This window comes from Dromiciops gliroides, chromosome 1 (genome assembly GCF_019393635.1).
Source record: "Dromiciops gliroides isolate mDroGli1 chromosome 1, mDroGli1.pri, whole genome shotgun sequence".
Classification (NCBI taxonomy): domain Eukaryota; kingdom Metazoa; phylum Chordata; class Mammalia; order Microbiotheria; family Microbiotheriidae; genus Dromiciops; species Dromiciops gliroides.
Window position 1 is genome coordinate 638261100 of NC_057861.1, and position 17227 is coordinate 638278326.

Below are 17227 nucleotides of genomic sequence, written 5' to 3' on the forward strand. Positions count from 1 at the left end.
CCAAATTTAAAAGATTTGGTTGAATCCAGTATTATATGTAAATATCTAAGGGTTTTAGAGAGCTCTGTTAGTACCCTAATAGGCCTCATTAAATGAGGAGAAACTCGAATTATTAGATAAGGAGCTACTATTTCTAGGTTGGTCTTTTGGTGGCCATCACTCCCTGCAATTTTCAATTCCAGCTAGAGGCAGAATGGGATAGAGAGAAAAGTGCTGGACTTGGAGGAGTCTGGAGAAGTGGATTCAAATCCCCACTTTGCAATTTACTAGTTATGTGTCTCTGGGCAAGTCACAATCTGTTTTTGTTTCAGACTCCAAAGACTTGCAACAGGGATAATAATTCTTTATCTTTTGCACAGGGTTCTTATGAGGAAAAGGGTTTGTGAACCTCCAAGTGTTCCGTAAGTGTGAGTTTGTGCCTAACTGCCAGAGCTGCTTTTTGAGATGAAGAGAGATTTCCACAGGACAAGGAAGCAAACCAGCTGATGATTCTAAAAGCAAGAAGCCTTTGTTCGGTGCATTTTGACCTGCACAAGGGAAGGCATTTGAGACACCCATGGAGTTCCAGGAGAAGAGAGGAGGGAAACGATGAATCTGGATCACAGTTAATGGACAGATAAGGACATAACCAGCTCTTGGGAGGGGCTTAGCCAAAGGGGATTAACTTCAGCTCTTTGGGGATCTGATCTTTAAGACACGACAGGAGCCCCTCCAGGTTATGCCAGGCTCACATCACTCCACCGGGTTGGTGAGGACACACCTGGGTTGGCTCATGTAACTGTGTTATAGGCTGCCTGCGATGCTTGTGACATTATGATAATTCTGTGCCATCATTTTATATATACTTATATATGTACATGTTGTTTCTCCCAGTAGAATGTCAATTCCTTGGGGGAAGTGACTCATTTGTTTTTGTATCCCCTATCTTTCTATCAGCTTTGTTTTTGTATTCCCAGTGCCTTACACATAGTAGGACTTTAATAAATACTTGTTGACAGAAGGCTTAGATTTTTAAGACTCTCTTGAATCTAGGACACACGCTCTACATTACCAGGCAGGTGAGGTAATCAGAACCCTGCCAGGGTACCGTATTTATGACAGGAAGGTTACTCAATCCTTGCTGATTAAGAGATTGAGGAGGAGAACAAAGGCAGGCTCCTAAATTATCAGACCCTGAAAGGAACTCAGAGACTATCTACCTAGTCCAATCCTCTAATTTGACAGATAAGGACCAAGATATTCACAGAAAGGAAGTGACTCGTTCCAGGTCACAAAGTTAGTTACTGGTAGATTGTGGACTCAGTCTTCTGGTCCAACGTTTTTTTCCCCTATACTGTCTTGCCTAACTTAAGTGCTTCCTTCCATTTGGGACTCAGCAGGAGAAGATTGCAATCTGGGCTTCATTAGAAGGTATTGCACTTGACATGGCATCCGTTTTTATAATGATTATTTGGCTCAAGGGAGAATTCTACTCTCAAGAAACCATATCCTTCATCCTAGCTTGACATCCGACATACAACAAGTGTCTTAAAATAAATAGAAAGGCCTCATTAGTAGCATACGTTGTAAATTTTTATTGTAAACTTAAGAGAGCTTACAAAGGTTATATATTTATTTTCTTAACCACATAGTCAGCATATTGGCAAATGATGAGGAATATTTTTTGACATCAGGGTATTCAATTAAATGAATCTGGCAAAAAATATTCTAACACATTTTTAACACATTGCTGAGCAATAGGACTAGCTCCTGACATATTGAAAATAGGAGGAAAAGGGATGCAGAGCATGGTTTTAAATAAGTAACTTATATGTTGCTTCTTAAATTTTTTGCTATTTCATGTATGTTTGTGTGCATGTGTATGTGTAAAAACATGAGGTAGGGCTTTTGTTCTGTTTTTTTTTTATTTAAAGAGAAGACTATGCTTCACAAAAAAGCATAGAAATAATTGTCACTTTTACAAAAAAAAACGAAAAGAAAAAAAATAAGGGGAAGGGGTAGAGGCGTGAGTCTAGAATCGTTTGAACAAAGCTCTTAAGAGCCATCCCTCAAAGTGCACTGTATTAGGTGTGGGCCCAAAGCAGTCCTCAGACCTGAGTCTGAGATTTTAGAAAATGGGCCTAAAAACAAGGATATTTCTTCATTATGTAACTGACATAAAATCCAGGGCTGGAGCAAATACGGTTAACACAGCAATGTGAAGTGATGTCACGGGAGTCCACGGAGGAAGGAAAATCAGTCTCACAGTCAGCTTGGCTCCCCGAAGTCTTAGTTCTGCCTTTTGGCTCATTCTACACTGTCTTCTATGCATACCTAAAATGGAGAGAGAGGAGAATATGGGGCTGATGTTAATCAGGGTTTGCCTGGGGTAGAATAATTTCATAAGAAGTAAAGTCTGCCAGGAAATGAATGTAGAAGACCCAAATTATGGTTAAAGTATTGCCAAGTGGAAGCCCTGTCAGATCTCATGATAATAAAGAGGGAAGGCTGCATCTATGCCTTTGCTGGAATAGCACTGAATTCAAATGCTGGGTTTAAACACAAGTCCTGGTACTTACTAAATCTGGATGACCTTGGGCAAGTCACTTACCATCTCCAGACCTCTGTAGGTCTTGTCCTATATCCAATCAATTGTCATTTCTACCTTCACAACACTTCTTGCATATGTCCCCTTCTCTCCAGTCATATGACTGCCACCATGGTATAGGCCTGTATCACCTTATGCCTGGAGTACTGTCATAGCCTTCTTATTGGTCTCTTTATTTTAAGTCTCTTCTTCCTCCAATTCTTCCCCCCACTCAACCACCAAAGTGATTTCTACTAAAGCATAGGTTTGACCATGTCACTACCTTCCTGCCTTACTCTATAAATCCCAGTGTTGTTCAGTTGTTACAGTGGTGTCTGACTTCAGTGGTGTCCTTGTGACCCCATTTGGGGTTTTCTTGGCAAAGATACTGGAGTGGTTTGACATTTCCTTCTCCAGCTCATTTTACATATGAAGAAACTGAGACAAGCCAGTTTAAGTGACTTGCCCAGGATCACACAGCCAGTAAAGTGTCTGAGGTCACATTTGAATTCAGGTCTTCCTGATTCCAGGCCTGGTATTCTATTCATTTGCTACCTAGTTGCCAACAACCTTGTGGGGTAGGTGCATCTTCATTTTACAAATGAGGAAAACTGGGACAGGCAGAAGTTAAGTGACTTGATAGTAAATGTCTAAGGCTGGATTTGAACTTGGCTCTTTCTGACTCTAAGCCTAGCATGACAATACCTAGCTGCCTGTAAATGGTATGAAGGCTGAATTTTGAAATACAGTTTTATTTCCACATGGAATTTAGTTTAATTTAGCTTTTTTTGTTTGTTTGTTTGGTTTTTTTTAGCAATGTATGTGATATGACTGAGTTCCTACAATTGGGGATTAATTTAAGAAACTCGGAAAGGTTTCACTGTGCCCAGGTGTCTCTAACAAAGGGCCTACCTGCCTGCTATCATCTAGTCTTCTACGGAAGGAAGTTAATATGAACTGACAGCTTCTGGAGGCCTGGAGGGCCATTGGAAATGCCTAAATAGAGGGAAGTTTTTTTTTTTTTTAATAGGCCAAGTCTTAAGTAATTGTTGTCTTCTAGAACCCCTAGGGTCTCTTAAGCAAAACAACGCATCCTTTATTTAGTTCACTTCATAATTCCTCTCTGCATTCTGCTCCTCACTCTGTCTGCAGACTTCCTCTTGTAGTCTAAGCAGGCAAACCCTGGAAGCTGTCCCTCCCTCCTCCTGCTTCAGCTTTTCAGTTTTCTTTTAAGTGTAATCTATTCTCCTTAGGGTAGGAATTGTCTTTCTCTTTGCTTCAATTTGTATCCTGAACTCTCAGCACAGTGCAAGGCAAACAGTAAGTGATTAATAAATGCTAGTTGCTTTGACTTAACTGTACATCTATATGTCCTTGGAGCAAGAGCCCTCTAAGGGTCTGCCGCAGTGGTAGGACAAGTGTTGAGTGACCAAGAATAGTCACTGGACTTAAAGTTAGAAGGGACATCTAGTCTACATCTCTAAGTTAGAGATCATCTGGTCCACAGCTTCCCCTTTCCTTCTTCCCTATTTTATAGATCAAGGAACTGACTTTCCCAGCAGTCTGCTGGCTTGCCTCAGGTCACACAATTAGTAAATGTGGGACCCAGGAATTGATCCTTTGACTCCCAGTCTAATCCAATGCTTTTTTTACTATATTCTGTTCTCTTCCCAAGGCAGTTAAGGGAATAGGGATAGCCCAAATCAAATGTCTATAACTTCAAGACAGGAATCTTGTTCTCTCTCTCTCTCTCTCTCTCTCTCTCTCTCTCTCTCTCTCTCTCTCTCTCTCTCTCTCTCTCGGCTCTCCTTCTACCTATCTGACTGCTCCTTCTCAGTCTCCATTGCTGAATCTTTATCCCTGTTGTGCCTACTAACCATGAGTGACCCCCAGGGTTCTGCCTGAGCCTTCTGTGCTATCTTGCATTGTGATCTCATCATGAAATCAATAGCATCTTTATGATGTTCATTCTCAGATCTCCTTATCCAGTCTTAATCTCTCTTCTACTGGGAAGCTAGGTGGCACAGCAGACAGAACACTGGGCTTGGAATCAGGACGATTCACGTTCCCGAGTTCAAATATGGCCTCATACATTTACCAGTTATGTGACCCTGGACAAGTCACTTAACCCTGTTTGCCTCAGGTTCCTCATCTGTAAAATGAGCTGGAGAAGGAAATGGCTAACTGCTCCAGTATATCTGCCAAGAAAACCCCAAATGGGGTCACAAAGAGTTGGACATGACTGAAATGATTCAACAACAACAACCACCTCTCTTCTGACCTTCAGTCTCTCATCTTCAACTTCCTATTGGACATTCTGAAGTGAGGTCCTAAAGACATCTTAAATTCTTAACATATCCAAAACCTAAACCCTCCCCTTTTCCTAACCTCATTACTGTTAGGGACACCACCATATTCCAAAATCACCTAGACTTGTAACTTCACTGTCACACCCAACTCCTCACTCTCTCACCAACCATATCTAATCTCTAGGTCTTGATTGATTCCCCCTTCACAACATTTTAAGTATATAATCCCTTTCTTCTGTCACTGCCATTGTCTTGGTACAGGCCCTCATCACCTCACACTTGGATTTTTACAAAAGCCTTCTGTTGGGCCTTTCCTCAAGTCTCTCCCAACTCCTGTCCCTCCTTCATTTAGCCAAAGTGATCTTCTTAAGGCAACAGGTCTTTCCATATCAGTCTCCATCCCCACCTCCCATTCAATAAACTCTAATGGATCCCTATTACCTCTAGGGTCAAATATCATCCCCTGTTTTGTTTGGCTTTTTTTTTCTTTTTTTTATGTGTGAGGCAATTGGGGTTAAATGACTTGCCCAGGGTCACACAGCTAGTAAATGTTAAGTGTCTGAGGCCAGATTTGAACTCAGGTCCTCCTGAATCCAGGGCCGGTACTCTATCCACTGTGCCATCTAGGTGCCCCATGGTTTGGCTCTTAAAGCCTTTCATAACCTGGCCCCTCCCTATCTTTCCTGGCATCATACCTTATTCCCTTCCACATACTCCACATTTGTCTTTTTGTTGTTATTCCTTGCTTAGGACATTACATTTCCCAACTCTATGAATTTTCCCTGGATTTCATGCTTAGCTATCAGCTTGATTCAAGTCAGGTCAAGTCAGCAAGCACTTATGAAGTGCCTAATATGTGCCAGATATTGTGCTAAGTTCTGACTTGAATCAAGCTGATAGCTAAGCATCCCCATCAGTTTACTGTTAAATACTGGAATTTAAAAGCTCAGCACATTTCATAGTTTGTCTGCAAGCAGGCCTGCTACCACAGAGTATCAAGGTGTAAGGAAACAATGGAATAAGACCTCTTTGATTGCTGCCTCAAAATCCTGGTTATTTGGACACTGACACTCTTAGCCATGACTTTATGCATGATGAAGTTAACTTTGCTACAATGATTGAGACTCCTTGTCACAATATCCTGAGTGGTTTTCTGATGGTAGACATTTTGCTGGCCAGCTCTTGAATAATAATCATTTATTAAACACCTGCTATATGCAGTGTGGCTGGCACTGGAGATACAATTAAAAATGACATAGTGTCTACCCTCAAGAAGCTTACATTTTAACTAGGGAAATGCAACCTATATACAGAAGGGGTGGCTAGAGAAGGGAGTTTTCTTCAAGGTCAAAGATTCTTAATCTTTTATGTGTCATGGCCCCCTCTTTCAGTCTGGTGAAACCTTTGAACACCATCTCTGAATAATTTTTAAATGTGTAAAAGAAAATATGTAGGATTACAAAGGAAATCAATTGTATTGAAATGTAGTTATCAAAACAGTAAGAGAACATGTTCACAGACCCTATGTTAAGAACCCTGAGCTGATGCAGTCACAGGAATTTTGAGCGGGCCATGGGACAGAATATTATCATGTCTTTTCCAGTAGCACTGATTTGGTTATTATTCCCAGAGCAATATAAAGTGGTAGAAAGGTGGGAAGGGGAACATGTGCAGTGGAAAGGGAGCTGACAAGAGGCTGACACTGGGTTGATCCTCATGTAATATTACATTGGATGTGAAGCATGGTCTGGGTCAGGTCAGATTATAATGTCCTCATGGGCACATACCTACAAGCACTTGTACACACACACACACACACACACACACACACACACACACACACACACCCCTCACCGTTCCTTCCCTCTTGCATCCAATTACTTTTCTTTTCTCTGAGAATGAAAGACAAAAACGTTCTTCTAGTCCTCTAATGCCTCAGGGTGGTATGGGGGTGTCCCTGAATTTTTGAAAGCTATGTCAGTGTTATAAAACCTCTAGTAGGTCCTATTAATCCAAAAGAGCTTCAAAGGATGCCTGTCAGACTGTGTGTATTTATTATCCAGACTAGCTAAGCAGGCAGAGAGGACATCATCTGAAGGCTGGCCACTGGGCATTGGTAACCCTATGAAACAGATTAAGAGAAAAATGAAAGACTAAATTTAAACTCAAGACTACCAATGCATTGCAAGGCCTCACATATTTTTCTACCAAATCATTTGCTCACACAGCTTGTTCCTGGGTCTTTTTTTCACCTTGTGTATCAAGGCTTAGCATACTTGTGGGCACATCGTGGAGAGGTACCCTGGAGAGGTGAAATGAGTCCTCAACTCAAATCAGGAGAAACTTAAGTTCAAATCTTAGTTCCGACACTTATAAGTTGTATGATTCTTGCATGCTTCTGAACCTCAGTTTTCTTTTCTTTTCCTTTTTTTTTTGCAGGGCAATGAGGGTTAAGTGACTTGCCCAGGGTCACACAGGTAGTAAGTGTCAAGTGTCTGAAGTCGGATTTGAACTCAGGTCCTCCTGAATCCAGGGCAAGTGCTTTATCCACTGCACCACCTAGCTGCCCCGTCTGTTTTCTTTCCTAATAAACATGGAGGTCATAATAATTGCATTACCTACCTCACAAGGTTGCTAAGGTGGGAAGCACTTTTAAGAGTTTAAATTCTATGGAAAAAATGTACTTTTAATTCCTCATTTCTGAAAATAGATTTTAACAGTTTCATGAGTTTCCTCCAATCCTTATATGTTTTAATATCATAAATGCCCAAGACAGTTGAAATATAAATCTTCCAGACAAATTATAAATAAAAATTCAATTTTTTTTCTTTTTCCCTCTTTTACAATTCCTTAATCTGACGTTTGGGTTTTTTTGACTGTTTTCTCTCACAACTAGCTAATATTGAAATTTTTCCATGAAAATTCAAATTTTTAATAAAGAAGTCCAAGTTGGTGGTAATCATTTGTTTTAATTAGTGGCATATTTACATTGTTGGTTTTTAAATTAGTTTGTTTTGAAGAGTTGTGGAAAGTATGGAAGTGACTGGAAATTTTGAAGAAATTAATGTTATATCCATGTCATTGAAACAAATTGGTACAACTCACTTTACATAGTAGATATGTTCCTGAAAACTTGCATTAAAATGGAGTCAAATATTTTTTATTTATTAATTTTTTTAGTGAGGCAATTGGGGTTAAGTGACTTGCCCAAAGTCACACAGCTAGTAAGTGTTAAGTGTCTGAGGCTGGATTTGAACTCAGGTCCTTCTGAATCCAGGGCTGGTGTTCTATCCACTGCACCACCTAGCTGCCCCGAGTCAAATTTTAAATGCAACATAACATGCTATTTTAAAAGAATCACAAGGCAAATAATATTAACACTAGTTTATATCAATATGATTTACTATGTTTTACATATAATATCTCATTTGAGACTCATAACAATCCGCTCAGGTAAATAGAGCAACTATTTTTATTCCTACTTTTGCAAAAGAGAAAACTGAGGCTGAGAGATTAAGTGACTTGTTCCTAATCACAGAGTTAGGAGGGGCAGTGGGATATAGTAGGGATAGTGGTTTTGAATCTTGTCTTGGCCACTCACTATATGTGTGACTTGGGGAAAGTTACTTTACCTCTTAATTTCTCATCTCTAAAATGAAAGAGTCAGCTTGGATGACCTCTAACACCCCTTTTGACTTTACCATTTTGATTTTACTAAATGGCAGAGCTGCGATTCAAGCATAGATCAGGTGAGCCCAATACCAGTGCTCTTTCCCCTGAAGCTTTATATCTCACAGAATGCTGGGGCTAGAAGAGACCCTACTGATGACGTTACTTCTTTATTTTACATTTCCAACTTCCTTACTTCACATTTGAAAAAACAGACCCAGAAAGGGCAGGTGAGTTGCCAAGTTTATGCAAATAACTAGGCTTTGACTCCTAATTTATCTATTTTCTGATCTACTGTTTCGGCCATATAAATTCATAGATTGTTAGAGCTGTCAAGGGCCTTAGAAATCATCTTGTCTAGCCCCATTACATTTTATAGATGAGAAAACTGAGGCTGAAAGGAATTATCTTGGCCAAGGTCACACTATTAATAAACAGCACAATCTAGATTTGAACTCAGGACCTCCCACTCTAAATCCTGTACTTATCTGTAAAGTCCACTTAAAAAAGTTTCTTACTATTTTTGTTTTTCTCCCCCTCCCTTTTAGTGGCATGGAGTTGTATCAGCCCTCTATTTATGCTGCTAATCAAATGAGAACTATATGTTTCACTTACATCTGAAATAGCGGAGGATTTCTTACCTAAAAAATGGATTCTTTAAGTCAAGAACATTACCAGATTTGAAGCCTGTTTGGTTCACTATGGCCACAATCTGAATGTCATAACTCTGTCTGTAATGCAAAAAAAGAGAAAAGAAACACATTAACTTATAATCAGCTTTCACAGCTTCTTTGCCAGAGAGCGGCATTTTCAAGGTACTAAATGAAAATATTTGACATCTCCATCTGCCCCCTTCCTGCTTAATTGGGGGTGCCGTGACTATTTCATGTAACTGCTTGAAAAATCCAGGAATATTATGTCAGGATCTGTCTAAATGAATCATAGAATCACAGAATGTCAGGGCTGAAAGAAATATAAGATCTAAACCAATATCCCTCATTTAAAAAAATTCTTTTTCAACTAACAAAAATATCTATTTTTTCTTCCTCCCTTGTTTCCTCCTTAAAAAAAGGGAAAAACTCCTTGTAACAAATATGCATAATTAAGCAAAAAATAGTTCCACATTGGCTATGTGCAAAAAATAAATGCCTCATTCTATGTCCTAAGTCCATCACCTCTGCGTCCTTAGGTGGGTAGCATGTTTTATCATAGGTGCTCTGGAATCATGGTTAGTCATTGTATTGATTAGAATTCTTAAGTCTTTCAAAGTTGCTTGTCTTTATAGTACTGTTATTTTTCTCTTGGTTCTCCTCACTTCACTCTGCGTAAGTTTATACGAGTCTTCCTAGGTTTTTCCGAAACTCCCTCTATCATTTCTTATAGCATAACAGTATGCCTTATGATCATATATCATCATTTGCACACCCATTCTCTAAGGGATGGGTACCCCCTTAGTTTCTAGTTTCTTGACGCACAAGACTTACTATAAGTAATTTTATACAATTCAATTTTTTTCTTTCATTATTCTTTTTCATTATTCATAGTCCCATACTGGTATCACTGGGTCAAAGGGTCAATCTCCCTTCTCCCCATCTTAAAGGTAAGGAAGGTATAGCAAAGACAAATGACTTGTTCCAAGTCAAACAACAGTAAGAAGTAGAGTCAGGACTTGAACCTAGGTCTTCTAACATCCTCATACTCTTTGATGATGCCACTTCATCTTATTGCTAGAGTCACAAAATCTCAAACTGGGAAGGGAACACAGGTTCCTTCCAGGTGAACTTGTACTTGAACAGGAATCTCCTCAACAACATTGCCAGTAAATGGCCAGCCAAGCTATACTTGAAAAGCTCCAATAACTGGGAATAATTTCCCCTGAGCCAGTTGATTCCGCTTTGGGACAGTTAGAAAATTATCAATCTGAAATCTGTCTTTACAATTTAGGATGATAGGAGTTAGAAGTAGAATGGAAGCTTGCCAACTACATGATCATGGACAGATCTTTTCATTTCTCTCAGGCTCAGGTGCCTCTTCTATATGATGAGGGTAATACTAGTGTTTGTGTTACCTATCTAATAGGTTGGTGTGAAGAAAACCCTTTGTAAACTTTAGAGCACTACAGAAATATTATTGTTACTAAGACTGTTCCTAGAAGTCTGTCTAAAAAACACTTCCAGACAGCCCTTTTGTCCAAATGAAAAAGATAGAAACAATGAGGGGCTTAAAATGAGTTAAAATTAGTTTCTTCTCAATTTAGAAACATGACTCAGACCAGAAACAATTTTCATTTTCTAAGATATCAATCACCAAATGTAAGAAAAGTCTTTAAATAAGGTTGAAGGGGGAAAAAATCAGATTTTGAACTGTGGGTCTCATTACAAAGTCACAGAACCTTCATGTTGGAAGACCATCTAATCTACACTGTACCTGGGTAAGAACCTGTCACAGAATACTCAACAACTGATTTTTTAGCCTCTTCTTCAAGACCTCTAGCAAGGGGGAGCCAATTTTCTCCACAGAAGCTCATTGCTACCTTGGACAGCTCTTCTTATTTACAAGTTTTCTTTCAAATTTTATCAGTAATTCTAGAGCAGGGTTCTTAATCTTTTTTTGTCTGTCATGGACCCCTTGGGCAAGTGGATGAAACCTACCAATCCATTCTCAAAATGATATTTTTAAACAATGGGAGGAAATGCTAAATTTAATTTAGAGCTAGTAAAAATAAAGATGTATTTTTTTTCTCTATCCAAATTCCTTTTGAAGCTTCTTCTTCATGGACCATAGACCTGCCCCCCACCCCCTCACTCTCAGGTTAAGAGGCCCTCTTCCAGTCAGATCAGGAGAGAAAGAGAAAAATCCTGGAGGGAAGAACCCATTAGTGGTGTCTCTAACTCAATAGTTAGGCTGGACTTCAGATGACAAATATACAGTCTGTCACCAGGTCCATAGGAGACCTATCTGGGTAATGTGCTGCAGAAAGGAAGACCCTAGGGACACTGTCATGCTGGAAGGAGGCAGCAGAGGAGAAGGCTTCACCCCAAACTACAAGATCATGATTTAGTTTTCTTGCCAGGTATAGTGATGCTGCCAGCTTAAAAAACAAACAAAAAACCAGAACACCCCCCCCCCCAAGAGAGGAACAATGTTTTAAAAAGAAGAAAACAAGCATTTGTTAAATACTTAGTTTGTCTCAGACAATGTGCTAAATTCTTTACAAATACTATCTCATTTGATCCTCACAATACCCTGGGAGGTAGTGCCATTATTATTGTTGTTGTTGAGAAAATGGAAGCAGAGGTTAAATGATTAGCCTGGGGTCGTATAACTAGTAAATATCTGAGACTGTGTTTAAACACAAAAATTCCTGACTCCACTCCTATCACCTGTCTACCTAAAGGTATTGAATTCTTTCTAAGACTTCAGAACAAAACAGCCAAACCAATTATTTGGTGAACTGTAAACAAACCAAACCCAAAACCCAAACCTCACTTGTTCACTGAATTGTTTGTTTTTCAATCTTATATTGACATAGTGTACAGGTGTGAGTGGGTGTCAGGCCTCTTTCCATATGTTAAGGGCTAAAATTCTAGCTAAACTATCTAAAATATCTAATGAGTGGTTGCCAATAAATTATAAGCTTTAGCAAGAGTTAGACTTTTAAGCATTTATTAAGGAGAATAAGAATTTGGTAAAGAGAGAAGAAAGGCCTAGATTCCTCTATCTATTAAAGGGAGAGCGCATTTCTAGCTGCCTTTTCCACCAGCATCCCTAGGAAAGAGACTGAGACCGAGTGTCAGTCTCTTCCTTCTTCCTCCCATTAGCCAACGTCACTTCCTGATGCCAAAGAAAAGACTCCTGGTCCTGACCTCAAAGACCTTCACTTCATGGGCGGAACTCTTCTACAGTAAGTCTCCAGCAGGTGGCGTCATTCCAATCATTACACATAGGAATGCTGGAGCCAGTTCAAACCAGCTTGCACCAGAGCTAATCATTACATTTTCATTGTGAGCCTTTACACTTCTAAAATTGGTAAAATTTTATATATCAGGAAGTTATTTATTGCTTTGTTGGCTATATAGACTTAAGAAAGTGTTAACAATACAGATTAAAGTTAAAAGCGAGTCCTAAGAATATTCTCCCCCCCCCCCAAAAAAAGAAAAAAGAATATGCCCCGATCCCCCATCCTCTTGCCAGTTGTTAAGCATTTACCAGCACAGCCCTGTCTCTATCCTTTGGTTCATAAGATTGAGGACAGGAAAAATAATTGCCTGCTTAATGAACCAATTTTTCATAAGCCATACCCATAAAGAGCGGCAGCCCAGAGACTGTTGGAGAAGCAGTGTTGAATTATTGGAAAAGTACCAGATTAAGAGTCAAAGGCCTTGGGTTAAAATTCTAGCTCTGTGTGACCTTGGACAAGTGACTTTCCACCTCTGGGCCTCCATTTTCTCATGTATAAATTGAGAGGGTTTGACAAGTTGATCATTAAGGTGGTCTCTAGTTATAAATCCTCCAGGGAATGTTTTTCCATGTGTGGATGGGTTATGCCTACTTGGAAGGACACTAAGGACCCAAAGCCAGGCCCACTGCACCTCTTGCACTCTTAGGAAAGGCTTTAAGGGAGAAAATCAAATCAGACTCTCTGATGATGATGGCAAAGTGGAAATAAAGAAGTTTACTAAAATTTTTTTAAAAGGACAAATCAAGATAATTAATGCAGAAGCATCATTAAATCTATTAGCATAATGAAGCAGCCAAACAAATTATGTGCTGCCACAGCAATGACTTTTCCTTGCAATGAAAATCAATTTTGTTGTACTAAATTTGGTGGTGTGTGGCTAGGCACAGCTACCTGGCTACCCTGTTCTTTGTCTCTCTACACCACCTTTTTTAAGGCTTGTTAAATCAAATCATTTGGCAGAAGAAGGATGAAGGGATAGGTTTCTTTTTTCCTTCTCAGTCCAGTAGAAAAGGCTGCCCTTGTAGTTGTTTGGAGCCTCCTTTACTGTCCTCTGGGCCAAGAGTGAAATTCCATCCTGCAGACTTAGTGGAGACAGAAAAGCAGCTGACCCTGGCCAAAGTTCTGGTCCCCCTTCCAAGGGCTGCCATCTCAGGAGCTCTTTAACTTCTCATGTCTCCCATAACCCTTACCAGCCTAGTTAACAAAGTGGAAATCTGCTGCCTATTGGAGCTTGCCTACTTACCGCTTATTGGCTACAAAGAGCACTTTCCCTGAGAGAGTTTCTCCTTCCTTGGCAAAAAGAGGTGTCTGAAGGAGGCAGCGCACCTGATACCAGTGAGTCAGGGGCTCTGTTGGGGCTGTGGACAGCCAGACTGTGACCCTGTCAAGCCAAAAAGGAAACAAAGGGTCATTGGAACTCTAGTCTTTTGTCAAAACTCTTTATTTCCTGAGAAAAAGGCAAAAATCTTCTAGTTTGGACTCCTAGAGTCAATCTCTTTATTTTATGTAGAAATGATGACCTCACATTCTTAAATCACAGAATCTTGCCTGTGTGACCCTGGGTAAGTCAATTTACTTCTCTGGGTCCCAGTTTCCTCATCTGTAAAATGAGGAGGTAGGACTAGAGGGCTTGCTTCTACAATTTCTTTGAGCTCAAGAGCTATGATACTATGATTTAAAGCAGAGGTCAACAAACTGTGGCCTGAGGGCCACATCCAGCTCACTTGCTTGTTTTGGTACAGCCTTCCAGCTAGGAATGGTTTTTACATTTTAAAATATGGGGCTAAAATTTGCCCACTCTTAGTTTAAAGGAAGGACCACAAGATTAGGTTAAAGGTTAAGTATCTTGCTAAAAGTCAGGTGGTGAGTAGTAGAGGCAGGAAAGTCACTTAACCTCTTGGGGCCTCAGTTTTCTCTTTCATAAAATGGGGACAGGGGCGGTCCAGACTAGCTGGCCTTTGAGGATACTTCCATCTCTAGCTCTACTATTCTATGATCCTTGCCTTATGAATGATACAAGGAGCAAAATGACCCCCATAATACTGTTCAGATAGCTAGATAGGATCTGGAAGGGCTCAGTACCATTCCCGTTCTTAAGTCTATAATACAATGATATGGTTTGACTCCAGGGTTTCTTTTTCCTAATTCAGTGCTCTTTCCACTATACTGCATCATCTCCCAGATTCCCCCCACTCCCCAGTGGGGGTAGCACAGATCCAACACAAAGGGCCAGGTTTTCAGACAGATGAATGATTAGAGCTGTCCTAAACTAGAAAGCTAAACCCTATTAGAAACAGTAAGGAGCTGCATATAGTTAACCAGCAACTAAGGGTTCTTGCCTTGAATGGGGGAGTGGAGCATTGTGGCTAGAAAGTTAGAGGAAAATAATTTTGATTTTCTGGCAAGTAGCCAATCCTGATCCCTGAAGGTCCTCAATTTGAGACTGATTAACAGCTATTGGGGATGGCAGAAAGGAGATTCCTATACTGGTAATGATTGGAGAAGAGGATCTCTGAGCTCTCTCCTGCTCTGAAAGTTCTCTGATTCTATAACTGTGCTAAAGACTGGAGGAGTCTAGGGCTAAGGCATGAACATAACAGATTGCTCTTGGGGTATGCGCATGCTTGCATATGTGTATGAATACATGCTCTGGCCTGGTGGCATAATCAACATACATCAAGAAGAATGGGAAGAAGCTTGGGGGAGAGGGAGAAGTGCAGACTGGGGAAGGTGGTGGTGGTGGGAGAGAGTGAGGGAAGAAGAGTGACACACACTGCCACCCCTTCCTTATTTGCCTTCATGACCCTGCACATGTCTGTACCTACTGGAATGATGTCAGAGAACTGCAGGGGAGGTTACTTTCTGGGAGGGACTACTCAGCATGAGGGCAAGTGAAGATTTGGCAATCCAAGCCAGGAGGCTAGCTTTCTTACTTCCTCACACAAGTAGCCAGAAAGCCTGCAGGAATATCACATCCTGTCACAAGCAGTGATTAGAGAAAAGAAACAGGCATTTATTAAGTGCCTACTCTATGCCAGGCACTGTTCTATGTCCTTTTTTTCATCCTCAAAACAACTCTGTAAGATAGGTGCACACATTTAATTTGCAATTAAAGGCTGGGAAACTAGAATCTGTGGATTAGAGTAAGTGGAAAGAACTTTAGAATAAGCAACTTTTTATTTACAGGCACCTGAGTCTTCACCAAAGCCTGTCAGAATTAAGGTCAGGTCACCGTGGTCATATATATTGGGGAGAGAAAGATGGGGAGGAATTTCAGATCTATGATTTCATTGGTATGTGGAATTCCAGGTGTGGAAATGCCAAACACTGATACAGATCACCAACTTTTCTACAACTTGCAGTTTTCAAGAGTTGTTTGGGATGATTGAGAAGTGACTTGCCCAGGGTCACAAAGCTAGTATGAAACAGTGCCAGAGTTTGAACAGAGGTCTTCTTGACTTCAAGGTCAACTTATTGTCATGCTACCTCTCTTATGTTAGAAAAAGGGACAAGAGATTTGGTTATAGCATGGTAAATCTGCAAAGGGAAACATTCCCAGATTACAAATATCACAGTCACTGGTTTAGTAACTTTTACTCTTTAAAGTTAGAATTGATAGGATCAAATGAGATAACACGTCAAACTCTTTACAAGCCTAAAAGTGTTATAAACATGTGATCTAAGAGAACACTGCTTTAGTTTTGGAGCTGAGAGTCTGGCTGGATAGAAGTCTGGGCTCTACCACTTACTAGCTCGGTAACCTTGGGCAAACTGCTTGACTTTCTGAGCTTCAGTTTCATCAATTGTAAAATGGAGATAAAACTTGCATCATCTACCTTGATGGGTTAGTGCTCTAAGTAAAGCATGTTGCAATCCTTAAAGCACTCTAGATGTGTATTGTTGTTGTTGTTATTATTATTATTATTATACATACAGTGATCCAACAAATGCCACATCGAACCAAAAAGCCAGGCCATGGATGAGACCAGATTGCATCATATGAAACATGAAGGGAATTTCCACTCTGTAGAAAAAGAATGAGAAAGTCTTCTGAGGACACAAAAATAAGACACAAACTTGACTTGTATATTTCATGGAATTACATCTTAAAGGGATGTTCAAAAGCTAAGCCCAGGGCTTGGGTTCTTCATCTGTAGAAAGTCAGGAGGTTGCACTGGATCTTGAAGCCCCAGAGAGGGGAACTGACTTGCCCTAGATCATAGAGTGGGCAGAGCCTGGACTGGAACCTAGGCCCTCTGGTTCCAAATCCAGTGCTCTTCCCATTCTACCAATACTAGCTTGCTAAGATTTGATTGATTTTTATTCCTAGGTTGTTTTTGCTATAGCAATGAGCATTGCACTTTCCCTCTCAGCATGCCTTGATTAATTAATTGACTGATAATGACAGTTATCAGAATAACTAACTCCTACATAAAAAGTGCCCCAAGGACTACAGGATTATGCAATCCAGAACAGTGAAGATTATATTAGAATAACCATAGCATTTGGTGACTTTGATGTCAGGACTCTGAAGGGATGGTGGTTTTCAAAGGAGATGGTGACTCAGCAATAGACCATGGTTCTGTGGCCTTCATTCACAGCGACATCTTACCACTCCATATGGTTCAACTCATTCAAACACAAGTAAAGTGTCTTGGAAATTGGAACAATTTCCATCTTTTCTTTGCTTAATTCAAACCAGCTCATCCTTGTTTTTGGTAT

General features: G+C 40.1%; 1 protein-coding gene across 3 annotated transcripts in view; it reads right to left on the minus strand.

Annotated features, from left to right (window-relative positions):
* Positions 1–1554: 1554 nt before the first annotated feature.
* Positions 1555–17227, minus strand: part of LOC122736007 (histone-arginine methyltransferase CARM1-like) — a 271431-nt gene continuing 255758 nt past the window's right edge. For 2 of the 3 annotated variants that reach the window (XM_043977993.1, XM_043977980.1), the window contains 4 exons: positions 16440–16529; positions 13749–13886; positions 9186–9275; positions 1555–2313 (listed from right to left, as the gene is read on the minus strand). In XM_043977993.1, the coding sequence (XP_043833928.1) occupies positions 2304–2313; positions 9186–9275; positions 13749–13886; positions 16440–16529 (328 nt within the window). In that variant the 3' untranslated portion in view covers positions 1555–2303. Of the gene's footprint in view, positions 2314–9181; positions 9276–13748; positions 13887–16439; positions 16530–17227 lie in introns of those variants that run through there. The other variant, XM_043977985.1, reaches the window with a different exon arrangement.